Source organism: Pinus tabuliformis, chromosome 4_2 (assembly GCF_031772625.1).
Source record: "Pinus tabuliformis cultivar Carrire ecotype Pingquan chromosome 4_2, CPIR1, whole genome shotgun sequence".
NCBI classification, from domain to species: domain Eukaryota; kingdom Viridiplantae; phylum Streptophyta; class Pinopsida; order Pinales; family Pinaceae; genus Pinus; species Pinus tabuliformis.
Genome location: NC_142304.1, coordinates 852,812,819 through 852,830,693, shown reverse-complemented (window position 1 = coordinate 852,830,693; position 17,875 = coordinate 852,812,819). Strand labels below are relative to the sequence as shown.

Here is a 17,875-nt window from a genome sequence, read left to right as displayed (position 1 = left end):
GAGCCATCGTCTCATCACTCTTTAGAGTAATGTGTTTTCCACATGAAGGAAGAATGGTCAAGCTCGTGGACCAACTTTCATTCCCCGGATCACGCATCGTAAGTAGTCATGAACCATCCCTAAATGGTCTATTCACTCAAGAAGTGTCTCAACCCACGGTCCGTCCTCCTGATGAGCGCAAGTAATTCGGGAGGATATGACTGGAACCCAGGGGGCATGCGTCCTGGCCTGCTTCGACAGGAAAAATTTGGGTATAAGGTAGGTTTTTGCAGGAGAATATGACTAGTCTGTACCCCGTCCGTCTAGGAAGAGGGTTATTCTGGAATAAGATTCTTTCGTCAAAGTTATGTGAGTGAGATAAACTATTTTTCACCCACCTTTGTCTATTTCGGTAGACATTGCCGAGGAAGTGTTTTGTTTAAACTACTAACAAGACAATCTTTGGGTAACCTGAAAGAGGTAAGCCTCTCTCGTTAAAACAAATGTTTTGACGGAAAAGAAGTAGAGGTAACCTTGAAATTCTGTCTTATGCCTGGGGGCATGCAAACCTTTTGGAGTGCTTGCAAGGGGCGACTATTTATTTTTTAAATTTTTAGGTCCTCCCTTTAAACTTGTAGGTCTAACCCTTTAAACTCGTAGGATTAGCCGTTTCCGAACTTGCATAACGAAAGGATCTGGGGCAAAGCTTACGTGAGATGAAGCTCCATAAAAAATAGCATCTCCAATGAGACACTCTTATCATATGACTGGTATAAACGAGCAGTTTTAGCATAAAGTTCATGCTCGTTAAAAAATAAACGCAAGATCCGAGTAGTTTTAACGCAGAATTCATGCTCATTAAAAAATAAAAATAAGCCCGAGCAGTGTTTTGGCGCATTCAAGCTCGTTAAAAAATGAACCCATCCCGGTAAATAACCATTGTGCATGTAATCTTATCTGCCATAAAAGCCTTGGTCGTGTTTGCACCGTCACCTCCACTTTTCATTTGGCCGATCGTTCACCTCCATATGATTGTTTACCCATTTCAAGGAACAGCTGCGAAGAGTGATTTCACCTAGCCATCCTTGTGACACTGCCGTGATTGGAAAATTCCAACCTGTACCTGGAATCAGCTGCTAACCCTGTTCATCACTCATTCCTCAAAAGACGAGTCTTCTTTAAGCTCTTTTCAACTGACTCGTAAAATATGAAAAGATTGCCGAGTTTTGGCCTTCCAGCTCGTTAAAGCGACCGGAAGTGCTATCCCTCCTCTAGATTTTAATCTTTTTGGACCTGAGGGATTATTTCACAAAAAGATCGAGCGCTTGTTTTGTTCGGCTCGTTAAAACTATCGAAAATTCATCCCTTCTGTATTGTTTTATACTTTTTCGGACTTAAGGGATTAGATGACGAAAAAGGACTTTCGGAGTTAACTTTATGTACCTTTTCAGACTCTCTAAAAATGAAAAGGACCGAGTTATCCTTGTCGTTAGACTCGTTAAAATCACTAAATAGCGACAAACTTGTCTTTAGACGAGAACGAGTTTCACTATCGCTAGGCTCGTTAAAACATAGCGATGGGCTTGCCCGAAGGGCAGGTTATAGAACAAGCATATGTTATCCTCCTCAAGCTTGAAAAAAATAAAGAGGTACTGGTCAGCAATGACTGGGGAAAATTGGGAGAAAACTAAAGAGAACTTTGATGGTAGCAGGTCGCTCTTGAACATGACACTTTTCCTCCGTACCACAATCGGGTTGGGTTGTTTCATTCACCGGTCACATCACCATGGTCTCGCCATACCATCCACATTTGGGGTAATGCTACCAATCCATCGCATCAGTGTCGCCATATGTTCAAGAGAAGTCGTTCAGAAAGAGTCAACCGGGTCCCATCCACTGCCATACATTATCCTTCATCCAGTCATGACCACCACCCTGAATCATATGTCACAGATCGTTTTCACCTCCATTAAAAATCAATAGCTCCGTTCCGTGTCACTGATGTGGGATTCATTAAGGCCCTCCTTTGACGGATCGCTTCTTGTCGACATCAGCTCATTATCCAAGAAGATGATCTAGGAACAACCCCCTCAGTACTTTGAAGCTTGCATGCCTCAATGGCAAGTTTCTCACTTCCGGCGACAGGTATACATCAATGACCTTCGACCAGAAGATTTTGCGTGGTGTTCGACGCCAAGTCCTTTATTCACACCACGTGAATTGTACTGCAGTACCTTGAGGGTCATTATCATTATCGGTGATTCCTCTCGCGCTTGTTAACGGTTTAAACATCATTGACCAGTAATCAAGCGATGTCCTTCCATGTTCGACTTCAGCGCAATTCTCACATGGATCGACTTGTACTTAGAGTGAAGATCGAACGAGTTTGAAGACCCCGGATCTAGTTTCATCCATCCGGGCTGCAATATATATTCAGGAAAGATAAAGACATTTGACATGTACATCATTGTAGCAGATGATCATCCTACTCAAAGGATGATAATTTCACCAAAATTATCAGTCTACCATCAGACGATTGTCTGTGCTATGTACAAAAATGAATTTATAAAGCTGAGCATGGGAATGCCCGCCTCAGCTAGATCATGAAAGCAGTATGAATCATAATGTATTGTATTGTATCTTATTACAAGTCTCCTCCCAGCAAATGGATGAACTTCGGACCCTCCTGGATAAAGCATTTCACCCGATAAACGGCCTCATACTTTAGGGGGCAACTATTATAGACATTTTTGTGCCTTACAGCATTGAGCATGAAATGTCAATAATCTAAGGGATCCAAAGTCCCTAAACATGTTGTTCCTACCCCTAGAGGAACAAGGCTAGAAAACCACAGCAATTCACAGAAGTTCTCCACCTGAAACTGCTCAAAAACAAGCCAATTCTGGATCATGTCAATTGCTCCACTGAGCATCTGCGCTGAATGTCAACTGCTCCACTGTCTACCTGCGTTGAATGTCAACTGCAACAAAGGCTACCTGCGCTGAGCGAGTTTGGACAAGTGGCAGGCTCATTCCTCAAGGTGTCAATGCCCAGGAAGCTTCCAAAATGACACTTGCATCAGGGAATTCGACTGGTGATGAGTAAGAGGTTCCAAATCTCCAAGTGGAAGCAAGAACCTCCAAGTGGACTCAAGAACTGAGAGAGGGAGAGGACACTAGTCAGATCTCAAGCTGACTCATCCTCTCTCCAAAATAACTATATATAGATCTCTCCTCCATGAGATCTAGAGGCTGGAATTTTGTTATTGCAAAGAATTGCTGTTGGTTTGAGACTGGAAACATTGGGTGCTTAATGCTTTGAAGGGAGCTGAAGAAGGAATTCCATTATGCTGGGAAGGAGATGCTGGATTGGAGCCCTCTGGGTTGTATCTATTCCTGAACCTTGTTATCAATCAATAAAGCTATCTTGGTTCTCTCCTATATACTGGTGTATTTTGTATGATTGCATTAGTGTATTTGATTTACTTCTAATCCTGAATCATTTATGAATATGAATATTTGCCTTTGTGTTGTGTTCTTCTCTTCTCGCAAGTAGCTGTTCTCTTGTCACAGGTAGCTGTTCTCTTGTGATCTCGTGGGAATCAAGTAGCTGTTCTCTTGAGCAAGCGAGGAGGCAAGTAGCTGTGAACACCCAAAGAGAAGAGGATCTAGATCGAGGGACAAACGGAAGACAACGGTAAGTCTATCGATCTCCCCTCTTTCACATTTCATAAAGGAAAGAACGAGAATAGCTGTATTTGTTTGTTGCTAAGGCACTGTCACACCTTAGGTGGATACGATCGTCCTGCATAGGCATTTTTCCCCACAACAACATGGGCTTGTAAGAAACAGGCTGTCATTTCTCTTTCGTCAGCAGAAGCAGAGTATCGTGGTGCCGTGGAAGCTAGTAAGGAAGCCTTGTGGCTTCGTCAGATCCTATCAGAGTTTGGCTTTGAGCAGCAGCATCCAACCACACTTTGGTGTGATAATCAAAGTTCCATTCAGCTATGCAAAGATCCAGTCCAGCATCAGCGCAACAAACACATTGAACTACACATGCACTTCATCAGAAAGCTCATTCATGACCATGTTCTTGAAGTGCAATATTGTTCAACAGATGATCAGGTTGCAGACATCTTCACAAAGGCTCTCACAGAGGCGAAGTTCACTAAACTTCGATATATGCTTGGAGTTCAGGAAGTTGTCACTAAGGGGGGATAGGCTCTAGTGCCTCCTTCCTTCTCCTATTGTGTCATATTTGTAAATCCTTCAATCCTATCCCAAGTTGTTCTTAAGGGGGGATGTTAGGATATTCCGACACATAGGAAATAGTTAAGTTCAACTTGGTCTAGTATAGAGTTAGGTAAAGTGTGTTTCTTTATCGTTGTACATTTTGTAACTTACAATCCGACGGTCATGATATGTAGTGATCCGACGGTTCACTCTCTCCCCGGTATTACCGACACTTGATCCGTGGCTTGACACTCGATTGGTCCATGAGTTCTATTTAAAGCGCATGGAGGGTCATTGTTCGGGTAATCCGTGCATGAGAGAAGCTTATGTAAATTTTCATTCTTTGATTAATAAATTGCCTGTTGTAGCCATGTTGGCACAGGCCGTGGACTGTTTCCCTCTTTGAGGTTTTAACCACGTCAAAAATACTGGTGTATTGATCTGTGATCTGGTTGTGAGCAGTGTCCTTTTGGTGTTCTTTCTGAGGAACTTACCCTGTAAATTCCTACAGAGAGAAGGGGAAGAGAGAGAGAGAGAGATGGAGAGAGAGTGTGTATTTTTGGGGGGGTGTTATAGAGAGAGGGAATAAGAAAGAGACACATTGATACAAATATATATATATATATATATATATATATATATATATATATATATAATCATCCTAGATCCACCTTAACCCTGATCTATCAAGTTCCAAAAGGGATCAAATCTCTCGAGGTGCAAACCTTTCCTCAATTTTTGCACTCAAAAAAGAGGTTTGCACCTCAAGACGTTGGATCCCTCTCGGCGCTTGATACATCTGGGTTTTGATGGATCTAGGATGGTATAATTACAAGTTTCATTGTTTCGTTACCTATTCTCTCACTGTAAACTTGCATGAACATCAACGAAAAACCCGATAAGAAGTACATACTTTTGATATTTATACAGTTCAGGAAACGAGTAACATACACATAATATTTATACAGTCTAGGAACCAATCTTAACATACATCTAATATTTATAATATTAAGATGAAGTATTGAATTCATCCCATCCATGATAGCAAATCCAATGAAGAGCTCTCTCAAGTTGTGTAATGATTGTGTTTCTCTTCTTGTTGAAGGTATATTAAACTCTCATTTACCTAAATAATTGCCATGATGATCACATATTTTTTTATAAATTTTCCATATATAAGTAATGAACCTTATTCCTCTTTCATATGTAACAATATTCTTCATCACCTTATTACTTCCTCATATGCAAGAAACTACTCCATCATCATATCATTGTCTCACGAATGAGACCTATGTTAATGACTAATGGTTTTTTACTGTGAGGTTATAACCTAATGGTTTTTTACTGTGAGGAACTTAATGTCTCACCGGCACATAACCTTTGAACAAATAAGTAAGTTGACATTGTGAAACGCCAATTACAATGTATAAAAATAGACTTTCACAAGAGAGGAGACAAGAGTGAGTCTCTAGAAGGAAGTAATAGTAATAACCTAATACAGACACATGAGAGCAAGCAAAGATTCATTAGTTATCTAGAGAATTAGCTCACATAGACACCACGATCATTCAAGAAAATACAACACATCTTCAACAAGATAACCACTAAAGCTAATGAAGTAGTTCAATTTCTTCAGTACATATGATTACATCATATATCGTAAACACACAAAGAATAGTATTACAATATTCATGATACTTGCATGAAAATGCGTTGTCTCAATGAGCTTCAATTATTAAGTGAAAGATCCAAGTACACATTTACAATGATGAGACACTAGTTCCAATAGTCGAGCATTAAGTCACTTCTTTCTTCTCCAAAGAATAGTTTTCTCTGATATGCCAAGCTAAAGAAGCCAAGACTAGCTCTCCAAATCTTAAGCCTCCAAAAGCCCTTTACTTGAGTTATGAGGTTTCTTTTATAATAAGAGGAATGAGCTTTCATATCTCCTATGATTTTTGAGTTCCTAAATGAATTTTGAACTTCTATTTAACTCATTTGTCAACATGTGAATTTTAATATTGACTCTTGGACTTCCACTTGTTGCATTTTTTCATTTTCCCCTTTAGTAATTACATAATTACATCCATAGATGATGTGGCAAGATACATGGACACACATGACACTGTGATGAAACTTGTATAAGACACAACTTGGAAATGATGACATGGACTTCATGATGAGGTGGAAATGCCAAGTTGTTCTCCTTGTTCCTATGTCTTTGACTTCTTTACGATAGATCTGATCTGTACTCCATTTTCTCCCTCCAAAGGATCATGGATTAACATTGAAATCCTTTGAGCCATCACGAAATGTCTCCATTCTATCTTGGTCGAGGATCTACTTCATGTCTTCATGATGGCTCTTATTTTTGCTTCTTCACTTCTTCTCCTTGACATCTTCCTTGAGCATCACCTTGCCTTGTTTAGGTGGTACACCTACCAATGAATATCACTCATGACAATGAAAAATTAGTCTTGAAATCATTTATCCTATCTCTCCCTAGCTCATTTAAGAAGTTGCTTCTGATAAGTTTGTGAAAGGACTAAGAAGGAAGCACTTAATGAGGAGGGTGTAGTTGAACTCAACAGTGGCTTAGGAGAGCACCATTGTTCTTTAGAAATGTGTCATGCACTATGACGAGAGGCTCTTAAAGGTTTAGTGTGGTGGGAAATCACAAGGAACAATGTGATGAGCTTGATGACTAAGACTGCACCATGTGTTAGGCTCAAAGGAGTAAGAGACAGTGAGAGCGCAGTTTGACTTGAAAATTACTGAGGGCGGGCTTCACCGAGGTCTAAGGTTGTGCCATGCACTAAGGAAGAAATATAAGACAAGTCTTGGGTGCAGATTGGGACCACAGTAAATACTGGGAGCAAGACTAAGCATTGTTACTATGCCACACGGTGGGCTTAAGGGAAGGTCTCTATACCAGCACAATCTGACTCAACAGTGGTTGAATGTTCATTAGCAATGTGATCTTATCCTTATGCTAGTGCATAGGGGGAGTTTAATGGCCAAGGGTTGAGTCATTATTTCCATAAATTGCAGTTATACACTAAGAGCGAAAGGCGACTTGAGATTAGTACATTTTGACTTCACAAAGGCTCATTATCTACTAGAACTATGCTCTGTGTCTTATGCTAGTGCAATTTTCTCCAACAATTGTTATCTGTAAGAGGAGATTGCATAGTTCATTGAGGTAAGTAGCATAAAGTTAGGTTACTTTTCCCATGAGGGTTCTCACTGCATTGTGAAGGGAGGAGGTCCTTTGGATTGAGTTTGTTGTTTTTACAAGAGGATGAAATAGGTACTTGTTTCTAGCTATAGGTGCTTTATGCACTATGCAAGGCAGAGATGATAAAAAATTAGTGTAGTGAGTCAGTATAAGCTAGAAGGCTTAAGTGAATATGCTTTGAAGGTTCTGAATGTGAAACCAAAGGAGCTAACCTTTAAAAAGACTTAATGCACAAGTCTAGGAGGAAGAGGTATCATTAATGGGGATCATGAATAGGTTTTTATCATCACCTATAAAAAGGGGAAATTCCTTCATAACCTGCACTGGGAAGTAGGATCAAGAAGCACTCCAAAATGGCTAAGTGTGGGATTAGTAAAGTAAGAAAGGGAAAAATATTTGAACAAGAATCAAACATAGATCACACACATGGAAGCCATCAATACAATCCAGGGAATGCACAGGACTCATCAACATCAATCACACCTTGAACAAACAACAAAGTGACACTTATTTCTAAGTACAACAGTTAAAATACCACATTGCGACACTTAAAATATAAGTGTGACAAAAGTTTCAAATGTAACCAGAAAGTGAGCTTAGTTGTAGGAATGTGTTGTAGAAATTCTCACTGTAGATTAAACTGATTATGCAATGTACTAAAGCAAAATACTTAATCTACTTCTACAATCAAACTTGCGGAAGCTTAATCGATTTGAGCAAGATCAAACAGAACACATGTATAACAAAAGAAGAAACAATCACACATGAAACACAGAAGAATACTTTGGGGAAAGCCTCTGCTAAAAACCCCGCTATCTGTATTATCATACAAGTGGAGATATCTCAGGATTACACAAAGCTTTATCTCTCATAGCTATCCAACTCTCAGTATAGTCCCTCACTGTTGCTCATAGATAGAATAGGCAACACATATGCCTTCTCCTATGTCCTCTAAGCCTCCTATTTCCGTGCGCAGTTTTCCGTGGGTCCTCCAGATGTAACCTGTGTGGTTCTCACCTCACACAGTGCTCTAACCTATGTAGAAATTGTGCAATCCTCAAGGAACGAATTCCTTCTGCATGCAAGAGATTTCCTCATGGGAATATTCTTGCAACTGATAGTACACTGTCCCTACCTTTAATCTCAACTGGGTCTTTGTCTGAACTGACATGCATGAGTTATTTATGAGAGAATATTCAGTTATATGGAGAACACTAGTTACATGCATGCATGCATTAATTGACTGAACTCACAATTAGTTCCTCCAACTGTTTGGAACAAATTTAACTAGACTTAACTCAGTTAACTGAGATAACTAATTACAACTCAAATACAACTCATCCTTATCTCCTTAATTAAGGGATAACTTCCTCAATCAAAGGGATAATGGTTGCATGAATTCACAAAGACTTCATGTTTGAATTTCTCCTACTAATTAGCTCAAGATGAATTAATTAATTATTTTTCAAACAATTGATGAGACTAAATTCGAATTTTAATTCTCAATTTTAAACAATGTAAACTTTGAAACGAGAACTATAAACTCAAATGGGAACTCTGGCAAAAAAACCCCAAAAAAACATCAAAAATAGTGCTAAAAACGAAAAGTGTGTATACTGGAACGATGTTTTTATTTTTTAGGCATCAATTTTGAACATGTTTTAGAAATGGTAGTGAATATGAAATTTACTATGAAATTTTCGTGCAAAATATAGCTTCAAAATGAAAGTGATGATACTGGAACAATGATTTTTTTTTTAGGGTCAATTTTAAAAATTTTAAAAAAATGCTAGTAAAACCAATTTTTTTTGTGTCGAACAAAGTTGTTTATGAGGAAAAAACACATTAATGTTTTTGGTAGAATATCATTTTTCTTTCCTAAGTATAAATTCAACATGTTTTCAACCATAACATGCTAGATACAAAAGAAATTGAAAAATTTTCAACTATAAAATTAAAAAACCATGATATTATGAACAAATTACATCACTAAATAAATTCAAAAGTCATTATTTGTATATTGAATAAAACATACATTATATCTCTAATTTAATATTGCATTGTAGATATTTTAAACAATAAAATTTATCATAATTAAGACATATAATCCAACAACATAAAAATGCCTCATAACTTATCATTTAACACCATATGGAAAACATTAATTTTATTTGAAGATACGATGCATACATCAGTTACATAAACTGTCTTAAACAATTATTCAAAATCACTCATATTTTCTTGCACACCATCAGAATTCACATCTTCAGATGAGTGACTGGATGTTGACGAAGATGTTCCATATTCTTCTCTTTCATCAACTATTGCCCCATTTGAGTCCACATGCATGCCCAACATTTCAGGTTTCAAAATTCTTCTAGATCTATGACTGGTTTCAGCAGACTCCCATGTTAACACCGTTCCTTCTGGTAACAGCCTTTTCAGAATCTCTATCGTCTTGAAGCGAAGAGTTCCTCTCTTTGTTAAATTGAAGTCATAAACAAGTATGTCAACATCCTCCAATTTTAATATGTCTGTGCGGCGGCGATTTATATTTTTACCCTTTCTTTTTCTCTTTCCGCCATTTTTTTTGTCAACTACCATCTCTGGCTTATACACACCATTGAATGGGTGTGTATTTGTGGCATACCAATGTACTTCAACACTTGTAACATCCTCATTTTCTGTAAATACCTTTATAATTTTAGCAACCCAAAATGGATAGCCATTGGGATCTCCATCTGCTAGCACTACAATCATGCAACCCTCCTTAATATCCTGTACTGAACCCCTATAAAGGTCTTCTATGGCTTCACATTGTGCATGAGATCTTCTGGAACCAATATACATCTCTCTTTCCGTTGCCTGTGAAGAATTAATAATACCTTGAGATTGTTGTTGTTCAACAATGTTTACTTCCTCATGTTCATTCGACACATTTTGTGGCCAAATAAATGGATTTTTCAAAGGTACATCTTCATTTGTTGTTGTTGAAATGATATCACTTTGATTATTGAAAAATGACTCCCACCAAACTGAATCAGCAATGTCAAAGTACTCATATGTATATCTGATACATTTTTTAATTTCTTCGAGGCAATCAGAATAATTTATATCTCTATTCTGTCTGCATGCATTCTGAACTTCACCCACTGATTGTAATAATAATATTTTTGATGCAAATATTGGATGATCTAGAATGAACTTCAAAAATTGCAAACCTGATGATGGTGCCCATTCTGTAGTAGTTGAATACTTCTTGCCCCATATTAGTGTTTTCCCATCAATTTTTTTGATACGAAATTGATGTTGGAAGCTAATGTCATTAAGTTGTTCAATGCATTTCCCTTCACCATATGATCCCAGAATAAACCTTCGCACGTCAACAGTTTCTTCCAACACATCAAAAGTAGGCTATGGCATGTATGATTTCTTAATACATTCAATTAGTGATGGCAAGCTCCCAACTTCCTTCCTCCTCAATGTGACTGAAAAACAACTGAACATCTGATCAATATGGTCATGAGTGTGCTCAACAAGAAGGAAACCAACCTTTACCTTTTGAAAAATTCTCAATTCAACAAGCATGTTTAGATATCCAAAAACAGCCTGATTTTTGTTTTCACGGAAAGTGTTGTCCAATTGTAGATACAAAACTTCAGGAAGATTACCAGACCGATGATAAATCACATCTTGAATTATGGTTATGGTCAGATTTGCATAATTATGAATATTTGGAGCTGTGAAGTACACCCTTGGCAACATTTTCCTTTTGAAGACCTGTTGAAGCCCCAAAAATCGGGTCTACAACAAGGGGGATACCCACCTAGTCTAGACCTTGGTTAGAAGCTCCTTTTCCGTTTGGTATAGTGGGTCCGACTGGGGATATGGGACCAGTTTCCCAATTTAAACAATGTAAACTTTGAAACGGGAACTATAAACTCAAAACGGGAACTCTGGCAAAAAAACCCCAAAAAAACATCAAAAACAGTGCTAAAAACGAAAAGTGTGTATACTGGAATGATGTTTTTTTTTTTTAGGTGTCAATTTTGAACGTGTTTTAAAAATGGCAGTGACTACGAAATTTACTACGAAATTTTTGTGCAAAATATAGCTTCAAAACGAAAGTGTTGATACTGGAATAATGATTTTTTTTTTTAGGGTCAATTTTCAAACTTTTTAAAAAATGCTAATAAAACCAATTTTTTATGTCTCAAACAAAGTTAAATTTTAAGGAAAAAACACATTAATGTTTCTGGTAGAATATCATTTTTCTTTCCTAAGTATAAATTTAACATGTTTTCAACCACAACATGCTAGATACAAAAGAAATTGAAATTTTTTCAACTATAAAACTAAAAAAACATGACATTATGAACAAATTATATCATTGAATGAATTCAAAAGTCTTTATTTGTATATTGAATAAAACATACATTATATCTCTAATTTGATATTGCATTGTAGATATTTAAACAATAAAATTTATCATACTTAAGACATAATCCAACAACATAAAAATGCTTCATAACTTCTCATTTAACAAAATATGGAAAACATTAATTTTATTTGAAGATACGATGCATACATCAGTTATATAAACTGTCTTAAACAATTATTCAAACTCAATCACCCAATAACCGTGGGTAGGCCGTCGTCGTGCCCCCTTCCCCCAACCCATTACCGATCTTTCCCATTCACCCATGCCCTCTTCCCCCTTCTGCCCTACCCATGCGCCAGCCCTTGCTACCCCCAACTCACCCACCCATGCACCATTTCCCCAACTCTTCCTTCCCTACCCCACAACTCTCCTCCCCATAAGCCCACCCCCTAACTCCCATTCCCCTCCAATCTCAACTCCTCCCCCCCTTCCTTAACGCTGGCCCCATGGGCCTCGCGCCCTACACCCCTCCACCCTACCCTTACCCCTACCCCCTACCTTCCCCCACCCCCCACCCTTACCTACACTAACCCTACCAATGAATATATTAAAATAAACACCCTCCTTTTGAATATGAGATATTTAAATGATTAAGTTTCTAAAATGAAAAAGAGAAGACATTTATTTATTTATTAATTCATGCATGATTTTAATTGTTTACATTTAAGTGGTTACTTCTTTTTTTTTATATTTGTGAATATCAAATTCAATATTAATCACATAAGAATACAAAATAAACTTATATGTAATAATTTATTTAACAACAATTAAATAAAAGAAATTATAATCTATTTAAATTCTAATTAAAATATAACTAACTATATACAAAGGGTTTATATGAAGAAATAAAATAAAACAAAAACTGTATTTACATAACACCCTTAATGCATATAAATGATTATATAATAAAATTAATCAAAGAAGAAAAGGCGGTTGCATTAATGCATAAGAATTACATTTTCTATATATATTTAAATAAAAAATTCCATTGTTTGATTACGATAATGAAAATAAAATTTAAAAAGTTAAACAACAATACAACAAATATGAGTTTAAATTATAACTCAAAACAAACGAAAGATAAGGAACTAAAACCTAACATAAATATCATAATTGAACATAAGGTTGGGTTTTAGTAATGAATCACACACAAAATATTATACATAAGTCAATAAAGTTAAAATGCATGACAACAACATTATTATAACTTTATTTGATAACTTTTTTTATTTTTTTTCCAAAAAATAAATAAATTGTATTTGGAATATGTTAATTGAAATAACATTTTTTTCCATTTTCATTAAGATAATACCATATTCATTATGTTTCTAAAATCTATAATTTGCTTAAATCTTCACTGTCTTCCACAAAATTCTAACTTAAAAAATAAACACCACACCAACTAACTTATAACTTAAAAAATAAACACCACACCAACTAACTTATAGCCTTAAAAATAAAACTCGACGTAAAATTAATATAAAAAAATAAAAAAACTACAAATATAAGTCTTAACATAAAATTTAGATCTAAAAATTAAACACCATACCAACCTACTTGTACGCTCAAAATAGTAAGAAATTCCTATTATAATTGTTTCGACATTACTCACGACAGAGGAGGATAACCACCGTACAGCAAACATGGAACCTAACCTTCTCTGGAAGTCGTCATTGCATCAGCTGGTAAATCTTTATTGGACAGAAGAAATATTTACATAAACAGAAGAAATCGACTATGCAAAGGAAATCAAAGATCCCGTTGGTTTGGAATTTTGTTTAGAAATTGAAAGAGTCACACTTGAGACATGTATAAATAGGCAAGGGACCAGAGCGAAAGTCTATATAGTTGCAGTAGTAAGCAAGTGCTAATGGCTTCTGCTTCTGTAACGCCGTTGGTTTCCAGATGGGGCGTCCACAAATCTTTGATGAGCTCCAAGAATCATCGTTTGGCTTTCTGTTCAAGTACTGGAATGTTAATAGCGAAGAAGTCTATGAGACCAATAACGAGAAGCATGAGCACTGATGCACAAAGACGCACAGGCAATCATCATTCCAACGTCTGGCACGATGATGTTATACATTCCCTGTCAAGGTCATACGCGGTATTTGTACTAATCTCATAATATTCGTCTAGAATTAATGTATGAACCGGTGTAAGGACTACAAGTTCACATGTTAAAATCCGTCATTCATCGATCTCTGCAAGATAACATTATTGTAATGCATTGAAATGCACCGTGAACATAAGTTAAAGTTATAATGTCACTATCTAATGCTCTAAGATTGCATACAACATTTCTATATCGTTATCCTATGTCATCTGTGACAGCATTTCAGAAATTTCTTCATTTTGGGTGATCGTGGGCGTAGCGGTCGATTCCGGGAATCGACCCGCCGCCGGTCGGGCGGGGCGGCCCAAGGGTGGCGCTGCCCCGCCCCGCCCGACCGGCGGCGGGTCGATTCCCGGAATCGACCGCTGCGCCCACGATAAACAACTTGGCGAAAATTTATTAATTGACAATGGGCGGTACAATACAAACTCCAAAACGACGAATGTTCAGAGATTCACACGTCGCCTGGCAAGAACCTTCCTATTGTGACTCTATCGGTGGTGTCTATAACTCACCTCGATGTATCTTCCATCCACCACTGGAACCACATTAAGATCCGACCTGCCCGTATATATATTCAGTTCTTGCCACAAAATACCTGTTCTTGCCACATGCCCTCCCGCGATTTACTCGGCGAGAAAAGGCAATTTCATATTACCAATAACGTCTCCACTCTGAAGGAATCTCATAGAATCGCTGCTTTTGCTCCGTTTACAAAAGAAGAGGGGCTTGCACTCGGAGATTTCAAGGGAAATAGCACCTACACAAATGCCTCATCAGGTATCAAGCATTAACACAATTAATTGACTACATTTCTGTCTGTCAGATTTTGAAACATTATTCAAATTCTATACTTTTCGGATCTTTGTTATCCGTCTGATTGATTAAGTGAAGAAATAGGGAAAACTGTCAGCCTTAGTTGCTGAACAACCAGCATTTTTTATGAGCCATTGTCTTCTTTCAGCGCTCATTCTTCTGCAAACCATGTCTTTTCCCTTTCTCTCAAACCGTCTCCGAAGAGTATTTTTAAATAATTTGCAAAGAATGCGTCCGATCTTGACTTAATTAGAATAGAAAGTGAATCCGCGCAATAGAATGAGCAACATTTAGAAAATTGTATTGGTTTTGAAATCTATATTTCATAAGGCGTCGCATTCGCAGTAGGAGAATTGATGTAAAATGGGTAATCAGTGTATCCGACAACCTGATGATGAGTGTAGAAAGTGGATCTGTCATATTCGTTGAGCTTCGCATCAATGGCGAATCTGAGAGGCAGGTCTGGATTCGAAATGAATAGACGGCCGAAGGATATCATGTCTGCATGGCCTTTTGACACGGCTTCCATGCCACTTTCTCTCACATATCCCCCGCTCCGCATCAGTCCCCCTCTGTACTCCCCTCTCAGCATACTCCACATCTGATCGGCGTCCATGATTTCGGCCTCATCTTGCTTGAGGCCTTCCCTGGTTAAGCGTGGCTCAGTGACATGCAGATATGCCAACGAGTAACGATTCAGGACACGAATTAAGTGGTGGGTGAGAGCCAGAGGGTCGGAGTCCGTTGCTTCATTGTGGTCTATAATGGGAGATAGCCGTATGGCGGTGCGTTTCGCCCCAATCTCATCCGCTACGGCCTCCACAATTTCGTGGGCTAAACGGCAGCGGTTCTCAATGCTTCCGCCGTATTCGTCGGTTCTGTCGTTGACGCCGTCCTTGAGAAATTGATCGATCAGGTAACCGTGAGCTCCGTGTATTTCCACGCCGTCGAACCCCGCCGACTTTGCATTTCGAGCTGCGCTGCGGAATTGATCGACTATTTCAGAGATTTCTGCAGTCGAGACGGCACGGGGTTGGGAGCAAGCGGCCCTAGAGCCGTCCGGCATCAAGATGGTCCATCGTTGTGGAATTTGCTGGCTGGTGGAGGACAGCGGGGCTTCTTGATTCGGCTGATAAACTGCAAACAAGAAGAAATTTGTTACAAATATGCAGCATCATTTTTATTTTTTATTTTTTATTTTTTAATTCTGACGCACAGATTCATTCTAATCCCAAATCTGTCAGGGCTTTAGTTGTATCTCTACTTTTTGGATTTTATTGTGGATTCTAGGAATATTTTGAAATTGGAAAGACAGGCAGATAATCTTGCTCAAAATATTTCAAAAATCCGCATTTAATCTTTGCTCAAAATATTCCAGGAATCCGCAAACCACAATAAACTCAAAATGAAAGTGAAAACATTGAGATTGCTACATCCAATTACATTTCATATTTGGCAACATATAACAATGCTGAGTGAATACAAATCTGCACTAATTTGTGTTCTTGAAGAATTGAAAGAATTTTTTCATTTCAGACCTGTGTGTGACGCCCTGCATAATCGTTGGTAGAAACGACATAGTCACTCATTAATACGTAAGAGCCATATGCGGTACCCCACGTTGTCAACGATTCACTGATATTTTGGTTCATGATTTTTGGGAAACGGAATTTTTGGAAAGGGGAGGGTGGATAGATGTTATGGTCTTCTCTTGAAATTTGACTAGAAATTTAACAAATCATTGTCAACGTTCCGATATGAGGTCACGGGTCACGTTTGGAAATAGTGAACGTGGCCGGCATCTCCGAGTGCAGGCCCCTCTTCTTTTGTAAACGGAGCAAAAGCAGCGATTCTATGAGATTCCTTCAGAGTGGAGACGTTATTGGTAATATGAAATTGCCTTTTCTCGCCGAGTAAATCGCGGGAGGGCATGTGGCAAGAACAGGTATTTTGTGGCAAGAACTGAATATATATACGGGCAGGTCGGATCTTAATGCGGTTCCAGTGGTGGATGGATGATACATCGAGGTGAGTTGTAGACACCACCGATAGAGTCGCAATAGGAAGGTTCTTGCCAGGCGACGTGTGAATCTCTGAACATTCGTCGTTTTGGAGTTTGTATTGTACCGCCCATTGTCAATTAATAAATTTTCACCCAGTTGTTTATCGTGGGCGCAGCGGTCGATTCCGGGAATCGACCCGCCGCCGGTCGGGTGGGGCGGGGCGGCCCGGGGGTGGCGCTGCGCGCCCGCAGCGCCACCCTTGGGCCGCCCCGCCCCGCCCGACCGGTGGCGGGTCGATTCCCGGAATCGACCGCTGCGCCCACGATCACCCAAAATGAAGACATTTCTGAAATGCTGTCACAGATGACATAGGATAACAATATAGAAATGTTGTATGCAATCTTAGAGCATTAGATAGTGACATTATAACTTTAACTTATGTTCATGGTGCATTTCAATGCATTACAATAATGTTATCTTGCAGAGATCGATGAATGACGGATTTTAACATGTGAACTTGTAGTCCTTACACCGATTCATACATTAATTCTAAACGAATATTATGAGATTAGTACAAATACCGCGTATGACGTTGACAGGGAATGTATAACATCATCGTCCCAGACGTTGGAATGATGATTGCCTGTGCGTCTTTGTGCATCAGTGCTCATGCTTCTCGTTATTGGTCTCATAGACTTCTTCGCTATTAACATTCCAGTACTTGAACAGAAAGCCAAACGATGATTCTTGGAGCTCATCAAAGATTTGTGGACGCCCCATCTGGAAACCAACGGCGTTACAGAAGCACAAGCCATTAGCACTTGCTTACTACTGCAGCTATATAGACTTTCGCTCTGGTCCCTTGCCTATTTATACATGTCTCAAGTGTGACTCTTTCAATTTCTAAACAAAATTCCAAACCAACGGGATCTTTGATTTCCTTTGCATAGTCGATTTCTTCTGTTTATGTAAATATTTCTTCTGTCCAATAAAGATTTACCAGCTGATGCAATGACGACTTCCAGAGAAGGTTAGGTTTCATGTTTGCCGTAC

At 38.4% G+C, this 17,875-nt stretch overlaps 1 protein-coding gene across 1 annotated transcript; it reads right to left on the bottom strand.

Annotated features, from left to right (window-relative positions):
• Positions 1 to 14,865: 14,865 nt before the first annotated feature.
• Positions 14,866 to 17,637, bottom strand: LOC149172351 (putative 12-oxophytodienoate reductase 10). The gene is made up of 4 exons (XM_089426287.1): positions 17,404 to 17,637; positions 16,594 to 16,781; positions 16,358 to 16,371; positions 14,866 to 15,956 (listed from the first exon to the last, which is right to left on the bottom strand). The coding sequence occupies exons 1-4, from the start codon at positions 17,635 to 17,637 to the stop codon at positions 15,136 to 15,138; spliced, it is 1,257 nt and encodes a 418-aa protein (XP_089282413.1). The 3' UTR covers positions 14,866 to 15,135.
• Positions 17,638 to 17,875: the final 238 nt, after the last annotated feature.